Here is a 17,728-nt window from a genome sequence, read left to right as displayed (position 1 = left end):
ACACCACAGTGACAGAAAGGAGCCAGACACTACAGTGAGAGAAAGGAGCCAGACACCACAGTGACAGAAAGGAGCCAGACACTACAGTGACAGAAAGGAGCCAGACATCACAGTGACAGAAAGGAGCCAGACACCACAGAGACAAAAAGGAGCCAGACAGCACAGTGACAGAAAGGAGCCAGACATCACAGTGACAGAAAGGAGCCAGGCACCACAGTGACAAAAAGGAGCCAGACACTACAGTGACAAAAAGGAGCCAGACACTACAGTGACAAAAAGGAGCCAGACATCACAGTGACAGAAAGGAGCCAGACACCACAGTGACAGAAAGGAGCCAGACACCACAGTGACAGAAAGGAGCCAGACACCACAGTGACAGAAAGGAGCCAGACACTGCGCTGACAGAAAGGAGCCAGACACCGCACTGACAGAAAGGAGCCAGACACCACAGTGACAAAAAGGAGCTAGACACCACAGTGACAGAAAGGAGCCAGACACTGCACTGACAGAAAGGAGCCAGACACCACAGTGACAGAAAGGAGCCAGACACCACAGTGACAGAAAGGAGCCAGACACCACAGTGACAGAAAGGAGCCAGACACCACAGTGATAGAAAGGAGCCAGACACTGCACTGACAGAAAGGAGCCAGACACTGCGCTGACAGAAAGGAGCCAGACACTGCGCTGACAGAAAGGAGCCAGACACCACAGTGACAAAAAGGAGCCAGACACCACAGTGACAGAAAGGAGCCAGACACCACAGTGATAGAAAGGAGCCAGACACCGCACTGACAGAAAGGAGCCAGACACCACAGTGACAAAAAGGAGCTAGACACCACAGTGACAGAAAGGAGCCAGACACTGCACTGACAGAAAGGAGCCAGACACCACAGTGACAGAAAGGAGCCTGACACCACACTGACAGAAAGGAGCCAGACACCACAGTGACAGAAAGGAGCCAGACACCACAGTGACAGAAAGGAGCCAGACACCACAGTGACAGAAAGGAGCCAGACACCACAGTGACAGAAAGGAGCCAGACACCACAGTGACAGAAAGGAGCCAGACACCACAGTGACAGAAAGGAGCCAGACACCACAGTGACAGATAGGAGCCAGACACCACAGTGACAGAAAGGAGCCAGACACTGCACTGACAGAAAGGAGCCAGACACCACAGTGACAGAAAGGAGCCAGACACCGCACTGACAGAAAGGAGCCAGACACCACAGTGACAGAAAGGAGCCAGACATCGCGCTGACAGAAAGGAGCCAGACACCACACTGACAGAAAGGAGCCAGACACCACAGTGACAGAAAGGAGCCAGACACCACAGTGACAGAAAGGAGCCAGACACCACAGTGACAGAAAGGAGCCAGACACCACAGTGACAGAAAGGAGCCAGACACCACAGTGACAGAAAGGAGCCAGACATCGCGCTGACAGAAAGGAGCCAGACACCACACTGACAGAAAGGAGCCAGACACCACAGTGACAGAAAGGAGCCAGACACCACAGTGACAAAAAGGAGCCAGACACCACAGTGACAGAAAGGAGCCAGACACCACAGTGACAGAAAGGAGCCAGACACTGCACTGACAGAAAGGAGCCAGACACCACAGTGACAGAAAGGAGCCAGACACCGCACTGACAGAAAGGAGCCAGACACCACAGTGACAAAAAGGAGCCAGACACCACAGTGACAGAAAGGAGCCAGACACCACAGTGACAGAAAGGAGCCAGACAACACACTGACAGAAAGGAGCCAGACACCACAGTGATAGAAAGGAGCCAGACACTGCACTGACAGAAAGGAGCCAGACACTGCGCTGACAGAAAGGAGCCAGACACTGCGCTGACAGAAAGGAGCCAGACACCACAGTGACAAAAAGGAGCCAGACACCACAGTGACAGAAAGGAGCCAGACACCACAGTGACAGAAAGGAGCCAGACACCACAGTGACAGAAAGGAGCCAGACACCGTGCTGACAGAAAGGAGCCAGACACCACAGTGACAGAAAGGAGCCAGACACCACAGTGACAGAAAGGAGCCAGACACCACAGTGACAGAAAGGAGCCAGACACCACAGTGACAGAAAGGAGCCAGACACCACAGTGACAGAAAGGACACAACCTATACACACAAGGCCTATATCCACAAAAGATCAAAATAAATAAGTGGAATAGAAAGGATGGATTCAGTGCCAAATTAGTATGAAACTCATATAGGGAAAAAGCACCACCAAGAATCAATAGATAAAAAGATATCAAAGCTTTATTGTAAACAATTACATAAAATACAAGGATGTGACAGAGATAAGCCAATACTGAGTGGGATCACAATAAGCACCAGGCACCAACAGGTGTATAAGAATCAGAGATTAAGTAAATTGCTCAGTAGTTTATTTATACCCAATAGTAGTAGTAATATAAGATCTAGAATAGGAAAGTATATCCCAGAGCAAGCAAACTCCAAAAGGGCTGTGTACCACATCTAGAGACAATCACACAAAAGATGTCTGGATCCGATCATGATAATTACCTGAGAGTGCCTGGAGCCCTGCGATGCCAACCATCCCCAACGCGTGTTTCGGCGCTACAGCCTTCTTCCGGGAGAGTGGCATCCAGAAAAACAAACAGCCTTATAAAGGCCGGGCCAACCAATGATTAATTCCCATTACTTGGGATGCTGCTTAGGAGCGGCGCATGTAGCGCCGGCGTACCTGGAAGTCAGAGTCACCGAGGACGTCACCAGGCAGCCAGTCCGCGTCAGAGGCCACACCCCCGTGTATCACGTGAGCGCAATCTCAGGACACAGGACCAGCCCGAATACACACCGTCAGTGGCGCCGAACATCCAGGAGCCAGCCCACATGTGCGCAAGCAGGTATTATACCCCATTCCAATAGAAGTATACGAACAGCAAAGTAAGGTGAACAACAATCGTTGAAGCATTGAGCAAATGTACAATCTACAATATGGTAGAAATAAAGTGAAAAATAGTGTAAGGCAACTCAATTTGCCTATGTGCAAACAATCAGAAGAAAGTATAAATATATAGAAATAGATGAATAAATACATTTACAAATACAACACATTAAAGGACAAAGACAAGTGTATAAATAGTTTAAGCACAAGGATATAATAAAATAGTCCTGGTGTATAATAACGGTAAGCATTTAGTGCAGCAAGAGAGAATATATCTCGAAAAGGTGCTGCTCATCAAATGAAGAGGAATTGGGATCCATATCAGTTAGAGGGAACCTGTCCCCTGAATTTGGCGGGAGCGGTTTTCGGTCATATGGTCGGAGTTTTCGGGTGTTTGATTCACCCTTTCCTTACCCGCTGGCTGCATGCTGGCCGCAATATTGGATTGACGTTCATTCTCTGTCCTCCGTAGTACACGCCTCCACAAGGCAAGATTTCTTGCAGATTTTCCCCATAAACTTGAATAAAATTAGGAAAATCGGCAGGACTTTTTTGCTGCTTATTTTTGCTGCTTATTTTTGCTGCGTTTTTTATGCTAATTTAGGTGCGTTTTTGGTGCGTATTTGGTGCGTTTTTTTTGGTGCGTTTTTTTTTCTCTTTTTCCAGTCTATTGTTCTTGGATTTTCAACAGCAAAAATGCAGCAAATAATGATACCTGCGTTTTTGCTGTATTTTTTTCAACACCCATTCAAGTCAATGGGTGAAAAAAAACAGCAAAAATGCTGAAAGAAGTGACAAGCTCTATGTCAAAGAAACGCAGCAAAAATACGCAGCAGAAAAGTCCTGTGTGAACTTACCCAAACAGCGCAGGTAATGTGCACAGGGCTGGAGGAGTAAAGCCTGAGACCAGGAGACGTCGAAAACAAGGTGGCTTTATCTACGTGACACATGAAAAAGAGGAAAAAACAGCAACAAAAACACAAAGAAAAATCACAAGAAATGAAATGTAGAAAATCTGCAACATCAATAACTCCCCAGATCCTCGTCGTGTGAACTGAGCCTTAGGCCGGGGTCACACATGCGAGTTTAATGCGAGAAACTTTGGGACTGGAGTGCGTGGTTGCATGTATTTCTATGCAGCTGAACGCTCCGGTCCTGAGTGCCGGCGGTGGTGCCGGGTATTGATATTCTCTTATTGAACTCGCAGTTATGACCCCGGTCTTACACGGATTCTCAGAGATAGAGGAGTGCGAGGAGCGCAGAAAGCAGCAGACACGGGCAGCCCCGAGCCGAGCGAGCGGCCATTACTAGTCACCAGCCGCACCGCGCTGACCACCAACGGGGGAGGGGGCCGGGACACTGTCAGTCTGTGCGCTCAGGGGGAGGGGCATAGGGAGGAGCTATGAATAGGGGGCGTGGCCAGAGAGTAGAAGCCTATAAATACCCAGCTGTGAGGCTGCTGAGCTGCAGAAGAGAGGTGCTGGCACTGAGCCGGTGTGACGGATATTGGCTTGTACTGGTGAAAGGTAAATGTGAGCTACTGTTCCCTGTTATCAGCCAGGCCTGACTGCAGCGCTGTTCTGCACCAGGTGATTGGAGGCTTTGCTCTGTAGCATCCCCTGATTGCAGCACGCCGGCTTCTTCTATTTCTGAGGCTGCGGCTGATAACAGAGAGTAATTGTCTCCTGTCCTACAGTCTATTCCTGTTATCTGCTGTTACTGAGGGGAGCACAGCGCTGGCAAAAAACTGCACATAAAGGGGAAGGCGACATAAAGGGGAAGGCGACATAAAGGGGAAGGCGACATAAAGGGGAAGGTGACATAAAGGGGAAGGCGACATAAAGGGGAAGGTCGCATAAAGGGGAAGGCGACATAAAGGGGAAGGCGACATAAAGGGGAAGGCGACATAAAGGGGAAGGCGACATAAAGGGGAAGGCGACATAAAGGGGAAGGCGACATAAAGGGGAAGGCGACATAAAGGGGAAGGCGACATAAAGGGGAAGGCGACATAAAGGGGAAGGCCACATAAAGGGGAAGGCGACATAAAGGGGAAGGCGACATAAAGGGGAAGGCGACATAAAGGGGAAGGCGACATAAAGGGGAAGGCGACATAAAGGGGAAGGCGACATAAAGGGGAAGGCGACATAAAGGGGAAGGCGACATAAAGGGGAAGGCGACATAAAGGGGAAGGCGACATAAAGGGGAAGGCGACATAAAGGGGAAGGCGACATAAAGGGGAAGGCGACATAAAGGGGAAGGCGACATAAAGGGGAAGGTCACACCGGGCGTTTGCTGCTCTTTTTTTCTGCAGGAAAGAAGCTGTGGCAAAGATGCAGGTTTAGGTGTGTGGGTTTTTTTGGGGGTTAACTTGTCTTTGTTCATGACTCTTCTGCAGGGAAAAAAAGCTGCAAATAATGATCCCTGGTTTGTTTTTGTTTTTTTTCTTGTTTTTTTTTCAACACTCATATTCAAGCCAATGGGTGAAAAATGCTGAAAGTGACATGTGACTGCTCTGTCCATAAAAAGCCGCAACGCACAAACTCCTGATAACAGAAAACATTGTGTGCATGAGATTTCTGAAATCTCACAGGCTTTGCTGGTGCTGTAAAAAGCTGCTGAAAAATCAGCAATAAATGCCCAGTGTGAACTTACCCAAAATCCGTTTTTTATTTTGCTTCTAATATGTGTTGCTGACCTCACATCAGACAGGTGTAAATAGAGCAAGGTGGCCGCCGCTCGATCAGCCTTGATTGGTTTAGTGCCAGCCATGGCTTTATAACCCCTTAGGCCTCTTTCACATTTCCGTCGGTACGGGTCCGTCGCTATGCGTCTGGCCGACGGACGTTGTGAAATATCTGCACAACGTGGGCAGTGGATGCAGTTTTTCGACGCATCCGCTGCCCATTCTGCAGTCTGGGGAGGAGGGGGCGGAGTTTCGGCTGCACATGCGTGGTCAAAAATGGCGGATGTGACGTACAAAAAAAATTACATTGAAGTTTTTTTTTTTTTTTTTGTGCTGGCGGTCTGCCAAAACATGACGCATTTGTCGCACAACGTGTGGCAATCCGTCACTAATACAAGTTTATGGTTAAAAAAACGCATCCTGCGAGCACATTTGCAGTATTTGTTTTTGCCCTAAGTGACGGATTGCGGCGGAGGACAGAAGACGCAAGTGTGAAAGAGGCCTTAATGGTCTCACTTCTGATGATTTTCTGAAATATAGCCCATTTCCCCTCCCCCCTCAAGTCACTTCGTAATGGAATATGTCCCCCTCCCCCCCCCCCCAAAAAAAAAAAAAAAATTAAAAAAATTTGTGTATTTCCTTGAAACCTTCTAGAATCCTAATAATAAAATAATTAAAAATGGTGCTGATGTGAAGCTGAACCTGAGGGAAATGTTTGACCACTTTGTGTGGTACGACTGTCTGGATTAAAGGCATAATCATTCAAAGTTTGAAAACTGATAATATTTACAATTTTTTTTTTTCTTTGTTAAACTTTTTGATATTTTTATAAAATGCAGAAAATATCAAGATAAAATTACCATAATGTATCATGAAAAAAAAAAACTCGAAATCAGTGAGATCTCATGAAGCTCCAGAGTTATTACCACATAACGACACTGGTCAGATTTGAAAGAAAAAAGAAAAAAAAATTGGCTGGGTCTCTAAGGGGTTAAAAGTGCACACAATGGGGGAGATTATCAAAACTGGCACCAATCAAAGCTCAGCTTTCATTCCTCACACTGCTCTGGAAAAATGAAAGCTGCGCTCTGGTTGCTGTAGGGAATTAGGACAGTTTTGCTAGTGGACAGTTTTTGATTCTCCCTAATGGGTCGGCAGAAGCGTAAAATGGGAGAGAAATCTGATGCCGCGACTGCCAGAGAAGGGCATTCACTGACGGCTGTAGCTACAGACCTGGGCGTGTCGAGACACTTTATCACCTTGACGTGGTCGGCGCTGTCATTGCCTCCTGGGTCGCTACCGCAGAGGACGTCCGACTCTGGCGCCTAAGACTTCACCAAGGACTGACTGACTTCTGAAGTGTGCAGTGATGTCAAATCCTTCTGCCACTGAACAGTCCCCTCCGCTCCTCCAGAACATCGCAACGAGGACAAGTCGTCACCGCCGGCTGCAGAAGGACCCGGGCCGGCCAAGAAGCCTCCGCTCATGGCAGCCATGGAGGAGAAAGGGCAACTTCTGTAAAATGTCTGGAAAGTGCTGCTCAGTGATGAGCACTTCAGGCCGGTCAGGGGAGGCTCAAAGATTGTACAGCGTCACCCGAAATATAAGGTTAAACACCTGACTGTGGTGCGAGGAGCAGTCGGTGGAAGCATGCCACCAAGAATGTGAGCAGGAAAGTAAGCCGTTGGATTAATGTTTTGGTAGAACATTACCTTAATTATTGGGGCTTCATCAGTGTGACTACTTTATACATTGTGGAGCCCCTGACGACAAAGCCAAGGCCGCGACAACAGTTCTCAATGACCTCAACATTTTAGAGTGGCAGGTAATCCCCCGACCCGAACCCCATAGAAAATGCCTGGAATGTAAGGAAAAACAAGGTTCAAGAGACAGAAGGCGGCGCGATCGACGCCCTAAAGGGGGCGCTGACGTGGCCAGATCTACGCCCAAAGACACTGGGCAGCCATGGACTCATGTACTTCACCAGCCGTGCTGAATCTGTGCCTAAACTGCAGATGCTGATAAAATGTCAGGATGAAATACTAAATGTAGCTAAGTATTCACAATAAAACACTTGAATGTTAGGATTTGTGGTGTTGAACTTGTCCTGTCCCCCCTCCCCCACTGTATAATTGCTTACTCCCTGTTATCAGTTTATTTCAGCCACCTTCCCCAGTAATGGCTGATAACAGGGAGTAATAGATTAGGGTACCGTCACACTATACGATTTACCTACGATCACGACCAGCGATATGACCTGGCCGTGATCGTAGGTAAATCGTAGTGTGGTCGCTGGGGAGCTGTCACACAGACAGCTCTCCAGCGACCAACGATGCCGAGGTACCCGGGTAACCAGGGTAAACATCGGGTTACTAAGCGCAGGGCCGCGCTTAGTAACCCGATGTTTACCCTGGTTACAAGCGAACGCATCGCTGGATCGCATCGCTAGATCGGTGTCACACACACCGATCTAGCGATGACAGCGGGAGATCCAGCGATGAAACAAAGTTCCAAACGATCTGCTACGACGAACGATTCTCAGCAGGATCCCTGATAGCTGCTGCGTGTCAGACACAGCGATATCGTAACGATATCGCTGGAACGTCACGAATCGTACCGTCGTAGCGATCGAAATGGCAGTGTGTGACGGTACCCTTAGTCTCCTGTCTGCACAGGATCAGTGAGATGATCTTCTCTTCTGTGGACATTACTGACTCCTCCATGTCTCTGTTCCTTTCCCCAGGATGAATCCTCTGCTGTCGCTGATTCTGCTGGGATCTGTGGTTCTGGCTCTGGGATGCGCTCCTGCACCTGGAGGTGAGATTCTGTGCACGGGGTGGGTTATAGAGCAGGTGGAGGGGTCAATGTCTGGAGATGCTGTGATGACCTTCCATCTTGGTGCTGTGATCATACAGCCGTACTACCTGCACTGTATCCTGGGCTCCAGTCTGCCATAATGTGCAGGTGACATGAAGGACATTGGTTTTCTGGTGACAGCAAATGGTGGTCAAGTCTTCACTTGCTTAGATTCTTACATTTGTCAAGTTCTCCAAATGTTTAGTGTCTGAGGTGTCTTGATGCGTAACCATATCCCACATGTTGTGCTTTGGGTGTAATGACCAGAGGTCCGAATAAGATCCAGTGAGTCACAAACCAAGACCAAGGCAGAAATCTCCAACGGTATTTACTCAAAGGCAAAATAATCAAGGTAATATGGAGAATATTAAGGCAGATGCACCCCAAAGATACACTAGCTCAGCAGCAGCTGAAATCACTGTGCCACTCCAAGGTCTCCTGAGAACTGTATACTACAACAGACTAGTAAGAAATTTACCTAACAGGCAACTAAAAACAGGAACAAGTGTAAATTGAATGTAGTGTTATTAAGGGAGCCCCTGGAATGGCACACTGAGTATAACTTACACCACTCTAATACAAGATACACCTCTAAAGTAACAATTTAACACTCTGAGCAGAGATACCCGGGTATCTATAACTATGGTACCGTATCCTGAGATTGATTTCCTCTCAGGCAGGAATCCGCACAGGCTGCAGCCAGTCCATATCTTCAGCGCCAATAAGTTACAGCAAGCTCCTCTTGTCTTGTCGGCCGATGCCGAGCCCAAACGCCGGGGACTTAGTTAGTGGTCTCACGATGTTGTCTCTGCTTCTGTAGCTCCTAGGAATGCTTCCACGATAACCCGTCCGTCTCTGTATCCGCAGTCTGTGCAGACTTGTTTCTCCACTCAATGCACAGGGAATCCACAGACTTCCAAATACGTACTGGGTTCTTAGTAAAGTCTCCGTCTTTTCTTAGATAAAGGGTTAGCTCTTCTCCAGGAAACGTTAGCAACACAAGTCTCTCACAGAGTTAAACAAAAGGTTAGCTCTTCTCCAGGGGAACGTTGGCAACAAAAAGTCTCTCAAAAGCTTCTTTTCCTCCAAAAACACTTGCAGTAAATCCACACACAGTCTCTTTTTAAGATCTCACAGCAGCTTCTGCCTTTTCTTAATGCCTTTCTCTCTCAGCTCTCACTTCCTATTTTCACTTTACACAGGAGACACTGGACCCCACCCCCCAGCATACATTGTCTCCGGGAGTTTTGCAGGGTCTGTCTTCTGCTGCAACAGGCAAAAACCACAGGGTCCTAGTGCCCTCTCAGTGGGACTACAGTTCACCCTCTTACATGGGCGGGGCAGGTCTTGCTGGATGGCGGTCTAGAAACCACCGGAGACTAGACGGAGGTGGACATGACTTGGGGATGGGTGGACCGAGAACTCGTGTAGATTTTAACCCCTTAACAACCGCCGATACGCCTTTTAACGGCGGCAGTTAAGGGTACCTAAACCACAGTGCTGTTAATTAATGGCGCTGTGGAAAAAGTGAATAGCGCCCCCCAGACTCGTGGGGGATTTCTACTGTTGAGGCACATCAGGGGCTCAGCAAACGCAACATAACGCCGGCAGACCATTCTATCAAAGTCTGCATTCCAAAACTGCACACCTTCCCTTATGAGCTCTGCCGTGCGCCCAAACAGTGGTTTACCCCCACATATGGGGTACCAGCATACTCGGGACAAATTGGACAACAACTTTTGGGGTCCAATTTCTCTTGTTACCCTTGTGAAAATAAAATCTTGGGGGCTCAAAAATATTTTATGGAAAAAATATATATTTTTTTTTGTTTTCATAACTCTGCATTATAAACTTCTGTGAAGCACCTGGGGGTTCAATGTGTTCACCACACATCTAGATAAGTTCCTTAAGGGGTCTAGTTTCCAAAATGGTGTCACTTGTGGGGGGTTACTACTGTTTAGGCACATCAGGGGCTCTGCAAACGTGACATGGCGTCCGATCTCCATTCCAGCCAATTGTACACTGAAAAAGTCAAACGGCACTCCTTCACTTCCAAGCTCTGCCATGCGCCCAAACAGTGGTTTAGCCCCACATATTGGGTATCGACGTATTCAGGAGAAATTGCACAACAAAAGTTATGGTTAAATTTCTGTTCTTACATGAAGTAAAATGTTTGCAAAATAAGTTAAATGTTCGTTTTTTTTTTTTCCTTCCACATTGTTTCAGTTCCCGTGAAGCACGTAAAGGGTTAATAAACTTCTTGAATGTGGTTTTGAGCACCTTGAGGGGTGTAGTTTTTAGAATGGTGTCACACTTGGTTATTTTCTATCACATAGACCCCTCAAAATGACTTCAAATGAGATGTGGTCCCTTAAAAAAAAAAAAAAATGGTGTTGTAAAAATGAGAAATTGCTGGTCAACTTTTAACCCTTATAACTCCCTAACAAAAAATTGTTTACAAAATTGTGCTGATGTAAAGTAGACATGTGGGAAATGTTATTTATTGTGACATATCTCTCTGATTTAAGGGCATAAATACAAAGTTTGAAAATTGCAAAATTTTAAAAATCTTCTCCATATTTCCATTTTTTTAATAATCGCAATAAATATTGAGGAAATGTTACCACTAACATGAAGTACAATATGTCACGAAAAAACAATCTCATAATCAGCGGGATCTATTAAAGCGTTCCAGAGTTATAACCTCATAAAAGGACAGTGGTCAGAATTGTAAAAATTGGCCCGGTCACTAAGGGGTTAAACCAGAGAGTTGTTGCTTTAAGAGGAAGGAGTTTAGAGGTTTGTGCCTGGTGTATTACTGTGAGGAGGGTGGGGCTTATATAGGGGAGGCGGCTCTGGCTCTTTCTCTCACAGGATGGACAGGAGGAAACATGTCTGCAGTTTCAGGGAGTGTAATACTGGGGTTATCACCTCGCATTATAGCTGATAGGAGCACATTCACCTCACACGTCATGTATTAGTGTAGTATCAGCTCCTACATCATATATGGGATCAATTTTACCTCAGATTCATGTAGCCGCCATGTTCCCTCATGGGTCTGTTACAAGTTGCCTCACACACTGCACAGACAGCTCCTGTGTGACCTCCTCACAGACATGGCTGTTTTGTCACATTTCTGCTGTATTATACAGAGTCTTCATGAGTTTTGGGTATATTTCTGATGGGTCAGAGCATTGACAGTGTCTGCTATAGCTAGCGTGGAGCTACGCAGTCACTGGTGAGATGGAGCAGTAACGGGATGGGGTATACATACATACATACGCACATACATACATACATACATACATACATACATACATACATACATACATACATACATACATACATACATACATACATACATACATACATACGCCCGGTGTTGCCTGGGCATAGTAAATATCTGTGGTTAGTTATAGCACCTCACTTCTTTTTCCCATCACACCTCTCATTTCAACCTCACATCTGTCCCTTTCCGATCACTCCACTATTTTCCCTCACTCCTCTCATTTTCACCTCACACCTCTCATTTTCCCCTCAGTATATACATATTTATCTCCCTTATATATAGTATACACCTGTCATCTCCCCTGTATATACCTGCTGTATGTCATCTCCTCCTGTATATAGTATATACCTGTATGTCATCCTGTATATAGTATACACCTGTCATCTCTCCTGTATATAGTATATACCTGCTGTATGTCATCTCCTCCTGTATATAGTATACACCTGTCATCTCTCCTGTTTATAGTATATACCTGTATGTCATCCTGTATATAGTATACACCTGTCATCTCTCCTGTATATACCTGCTGTATGTCATCTCCTCCTGTGTATATAGTATACACCTGTCATCTCTCCTGTATATAGTATATACCTGTCATCTCTCCTGTTTATAGTATATATCTGTCATCTCCTCCTGTATATAGTATGTACCTGTATGTCATCTCCTCCTTTATATAGTATATACCTGTATGTCATCTCCTCCTCTATATAGTATATACCTGTGTGTCATCTCTCCTGTATATAGTAAATATCTGTGTGTCATCTCCCCTGTATATAGTATATACCAGTGTGTCATCTCCTCCTGTATTAGACCTCGTTCACACGTTATTTGCTCAGTATTTTTACCTTAGTATTTGTAAGCTAAATTGGCAGCCTGATAAATCCCCAGCCAACAGGAAGCCCTCCCCCTGGCAGTATATATTAGCTCACACATACACATAATAGACAGTTCATGTGACTGACAGCTGCCGTATTTCCTATATGGTACATTTGTTGTAGTTTGTCTGCTTATTAATCAGATTTTTATTTTTGAAGGCTAATACCAGACTTGTGTGTGTTCTAGGGCGAGTTTCGTTTGTCAAGTTGTGTGTGTTGAGTTGCGTGTGGTGACATGCATGTAGCGACTTTGTGTCGAGTTGCATGTGACAGGTTAGTGTAGCGAGTTTTGCGCATGGTGCGTTTTGAGTATGTGCAACTTTTCCATGTGTTGCAACTTTTGTGCATGTGGCAATCTTTCTGCGTGTGGCGAGTTTTCCATGAGGTGAGTTTTGCACGTGTGGCGAGTTTTGAGCGGCGACTTTTGTGTTTCGACTTTTTATGTGGCGAGGTTGGTGTATGTGTGGTGAAATGTGTGCTGAGGGTAATATGTGTTCAAGCACGTGGTAGTGTGTGGCGCATTTTGTGTGTGTGTGTGTGTTCATATCCCCGTGTGTGGTGAGTATCCCATGTCGGGGCCCCACCTTACCAACTGTACAGTATATACTCTATGGCGCCATCGCTCTCATTCTTTAAGTCCCCCTTGTTCACATCTGGCAGCTGTCAATTTCCCTCCAACACTTTTCCTTTCACTTTTTCCCCATTATGTAGATGGGGGCAAAATTGTTTGGTGAATTAGAACGTGCGGGGTTAAAATTTTGCCTAATAACATAGCCTATGACGCTCTCAGGGTCCAGACGTGTGACTGTGCAAAACTTTGTGGCTGAAGGTGCAGATACCAATCCCAGACATCCATCTATATCAGATAAGACTGCACTTCATGTCTAGTCATTGCATGGTGGGATGAGGAAGTAGTGTGGGAGACGATGAATGTGCGGTTGGAAAGGTATGCGGAGGATCCAGGATAGGGAGAGGTCTTTGATGCCAAAGGAGGAAAGGATCTGTAGTAGGAGGCAGAGGTCAACTGTGTCAAAAGCAGAGGACAGGTCTAGAAGGAGCATAAAATATTGTCCGTTATCTTTGGCTATAAGTAGATTGTTGGTAATTTTGGTCAGGGCAGTCTCAGTGGAATGATGGGAGCAGAAACCAGATTGTAGTTTGTCAAAGAGCAAGTTACGAGAGGTTGGAGGAAAGTTCAGCGTGAACGTGCTACTCCAGGAGTCTGGGAGCAGCCATTTGGGGCTATAGCTGGACATAATCACCTTAGTTATAGCAATGACGTCTCCCAGCCCACAAACTCTTCCCTCCTTCTGGACCCTGCATGAACCATGAAGTGTGCTGCTGCATGTGAGTGTCTTACAGATGGTGATATGGCCGCAGATTTACTCCTGTCAGTGCCTCTTTACAATTCTGTAGTGCATCTCTCCTCTCAGCCCTCTATATACAGCCCCATGCTCCAGTACATCTCTCCTCTCAGTGCAGGCTGGTACCACATACAATCTAAGTTGCTCTTTATTTCCACATCTCCTCCATATAAGTGACTTCTGTTCTCTCCTCAGCCACGAATCTAGCACGGACCGGTGTGGCCTCCCAGGTGTCGGACTATCCATACTCCACCTGGAGCGGATTGGCCAAGAACGCCATCGATGGGAACAAAGACACCGACTTCAATAGTGATTCCTGCACTCACACCAACCTGGAGAAGGATCCCTGGTGGAAGCTGGACCTGAAGCAGAGCTACAAGATCTCCATCGTCGTCTTGACAAACAGGATGGACTGTTGTCCTGAGCGACTGATGGGGGCCGAGGTCCGAATCGGAAACTCCCCCGACAACAACAACCCGGTGTAAGTTCATAGAAGCTAAATATTTGCTTTCTAGGAGACCAAACAAAAGTTCAGTGCGGTTCGCACAAGTTACTGATCATCTGACGAACAAGCAAATCATTATTTTGTAAGGTGACAGTCTTTATTCTTGGCAGCATATAGTCCCGTGTAACCACTATGTTCTGTTGAGAACAATGGCAGCCTATGTGCACTGTACGATATTTCAGATGGTCAAATTATACTCTCAAAGCATTCATCACTGCCCAAATATCCCTTTAATGCTCCCTGATGACGTATTGGTGACCCTTAAGTAAATAAGGCAGCACACTGCAGCGCTAGAACATACAAATTTGAAAAACAAAATTTGAACTGCATTACTGCACTAGAAATATGAAAAATGAGAGCTTTTAGCGCCTAAAAATGGCCAATTTTATGTGTACCTGGTAGCCCCGTTACGGCATCTCTCTAGGTTCAGCACCTGTTCACACTGAGTCTATGTTTGGATGTGCCGGTCAGGTTTTTGAAATATATTCTTTAGCCTTCTGATCGTGCACTCCCCGCCTCCTAGCTTCAGGTGTTTTAATTGCAGCAGGTCCAATACCCCTCCACAGTGAGAGAATTTTAGTCTAGTAAGAGGTTTTCACAGGTACCCATTCAGATGGAGACGTTTATTCTCAGTGAGGTAAGGCAAGTTTAGGACCTGGTATAAGAGAGATGCCGTAACGGGGCTACCAGGTACACATAAAATTGGCCATTTTTATGCGCTAAACGCTCTCATTTTTCATATTTCTAGTGCAGAAATGCAGTTCAAATTTCGTTTTTCAAGTTTGTATGTTCTAGCGCTGCAGTGTGCTGCCTTATTTACTTAACTATATACGAGTTGGCGACTCTAGGTTCAGCACCTGTTCACACTGAGTCTATGTTTGGATGTGACGGTCAGGTTTTTGAAATGTATTGGTGACCCTGGCTGAAAGGTGGAGCGATCTGACAGTGTGGATTGGTGTTATTTCCCCCCCCCCCCAATGACCTGAAGCGTGATTGTGAGGGGAACCAGAGCCGTATTCATGGCCTGAAATGATGGCTGCTGGAGCGCACCCTGGCCACCAGACTAATGCATGCACTATCCCATTTGCAGTGTACCTTCTGTAACTTCTTCTGTACCATCTGGACCGCTGTGGGTTCACTCCTGCTGATTCCACAGTCCAGTTTTAACTTATAGCAGACAACTTTACTTGAATTCTTTCACAGTATGTCCAGTTCAGGTACAGCAACTTCACAGGGAACATCACATCCTTGTCTATTCCTGTGCTTTTCCCTAATTCTAGAATTTCCCAGGTTGTTCCATTCCCTCTGGTACCGCAGCGCTCCTACTGTCACATCTTGGTGCTGCCCAGCATTCCACTGTTGTGGTTTTCCTTCAGTACCCAAGCCCTGGATATGTGGGCTCCCAACTTCAAACGTTATGGGGCCCACTGTGTTGCCCAAGCTCTAAGGCCCTACTGGACTGTCTGGGCTCCCTGGCCTCACTGACAAAAAACAAAGCTTACTATCTTATCACACAGTAGGACCCTCCTAAATTTAACTAGTTCCTATAACTGTCTTATCCTGTGTTATTCTAATATGCTCCTCTCTAGTGGCTATCCTGCATACCACACATTCCCTACACAATAACATATGTGCATTGTCATTACACAGCATACAGTAATATATATTATATATAGCGCAGCAATACACAAACATTAATTGCAAAAGATGGGTGAGGTACAAGTCAGTCCTGGTACATCCCTTACATGATCACCTGTGACAACATAGCAGGGCTTAAAATGGCAACTAAGATTGTGGTGGGAAACAGCATGTGGTGGTCTCTGAGATGACAGGCAGAGACTGCAGCTAAATCAGGACTGTGGAAAGTGAGGGGGCTTCCCCACACCCAGACATTCCCTGCAGGACCATTAAATGGCCAGGAATCTGCATGGATGGACTATTGGCTGTATGAATGAGAAATGTTCCTGTTAGTTTGGAGCTACTGAGCTTATTGCCTCCTGGTAGTAACACAGCAAAGTCTGTGCCTCTTACTAATGAACAGGAAAATTCTCTACCAAATATTGAAGTGTAACTGCAAATCGCCAAGCTTGATGCCTCCTGGTACTGTAACCATTGAGCTCTGTGCCTCTTGTAGTGTAACCACCAAGCTTGGGGCCTCTTTCGTAGTGTATGCACTGTGCCCAGTGTCTTCTGATCTGTATGTGATAATGAAGGATCCACTGATGGTCACATTTGCTGGTTTTCTCCTCCAGGTGCGGCACAGTCACCAGTGTTGCTTCTTCCACCTTGACCTTCTGCTGTCCTGGGAAGGAGGGTCGGTACATCAGCGTGGTGATCCCCGGACGCTCTGAGTACCTGTCCATGTGCGAGGTCGAGGCTTATTCAGACTCTGTGACAAACAAGGATAAAGTCTGCTCATAGCTCCTGTAATATCAGGGTTTGTCTCCTTTTCCAGATCTGTATTTCATAGGAAGTTTCCATCTTACAACCTGTGGATTTGCTGTAATGTCTGAATAAACCTCAATGTAGTAATAACCCTGACTTTATTATTGGCACATTTTTTTATTTTATTTTTTTCTTAGTGAAATACAGCTGGGCACCAGCAGAAAAGTGATGTGTGGTCAATCAACTGTAATGAGTGGCTGACAGCCAGACATAGGTAGTAGGCCCAAATGATAAAGTAGGCTAAATGCAGTTCAAAACTGGTAACAGGAGTACACAGGCTGCATTGCTTTGTTCAGTGGAGGAGGACAACTGTAATGAGTGGCTGACAGCCACACAGGTAGTAGGCCCAAATGATAAAGTAGGCGCAGGGCCGGACTGGCAATTCTGGCAAATGCCAGAAGGGCCTGTCTGGTCATGGGCTGCCTTGTCTGCTACACTGCTAAGGCTACTTTCACACTAACGTCATACGACGCACGTCGCAATGCGTCGTTTTGCAGACAAAACACATCCTGCAAAGTTGTTTGCAGGATGCGTTTCTTCTCCATAGGCTTGTATTAGCGACGCATTGCGATGCATTGCCACACGTCGCAACCAAACGGTCTACAAGAGTTGCTTGTTTGGTAGCCAATATTTGCTCAAGGTTCTCATGTGGCATGATATTTTGTAATTTCCTTTGTATCTTGGATCCAGGAGGCAGGCCAACCAGTAATCGTCATCGGTCATCATTTTGATAATGCGGGGTCCCTTTTTAGGATATGCAAGGCATACTCTCCCATGTGGGCCAA

At 46.2% G+C, this 17,728-nt stretch overlaps 1 protein-coding gene across 1 annotated transcript; it reads left to right on the top strand.

Moving 5' to 3' along the window:
* The first annotated feature begins 4,432 nt into the window (after positions 1–4,432).
* LOC138643226 (fucolectin-like) lies at positions 4,433–17,011 on the top strand. The gene is made up of 4 exons (XM_069732088.1): positions 4,433–4,452; positions 8,353–8,426; positions 14,189–14,474; positions 16,751–17,011. Exons 2-4 carry the CDS (start codon positions 8,354–8,356, stop codon positions 16,917–16,919), a joined length of 528 nt encoding a protein of 175 aa, XP_069588189.1. The 5' UTR covers positions 4,433–4,452; position 8,353; the 3' UTR covers positions 16,920–17,011.
* The last annotated feature ends 717 nt before the right edge of the window (positions 17,012–17,728 follow it).

Source organism: Ranitomeya imitator, chromosome 6, assembly GCF_032444005.1.
Source record: "Ranitomeya imitator isolate aRanImi1 chromosome 6, aRanImi1.pri, whole genome shotgun sequence".
In the NCBI taxonomy this organism is placed as follows: domain Eukaryota; kingdom Metazoa; phylum Chordata; class Amphibia; order Anura; family Dendrobatidae; genus Ranitomeya; species Ranitomeya imitator.
Note: the sequence above shows the minus strand (reverse complement) of the source record. Positions and strands in the feature narration are given on the sequence as shown.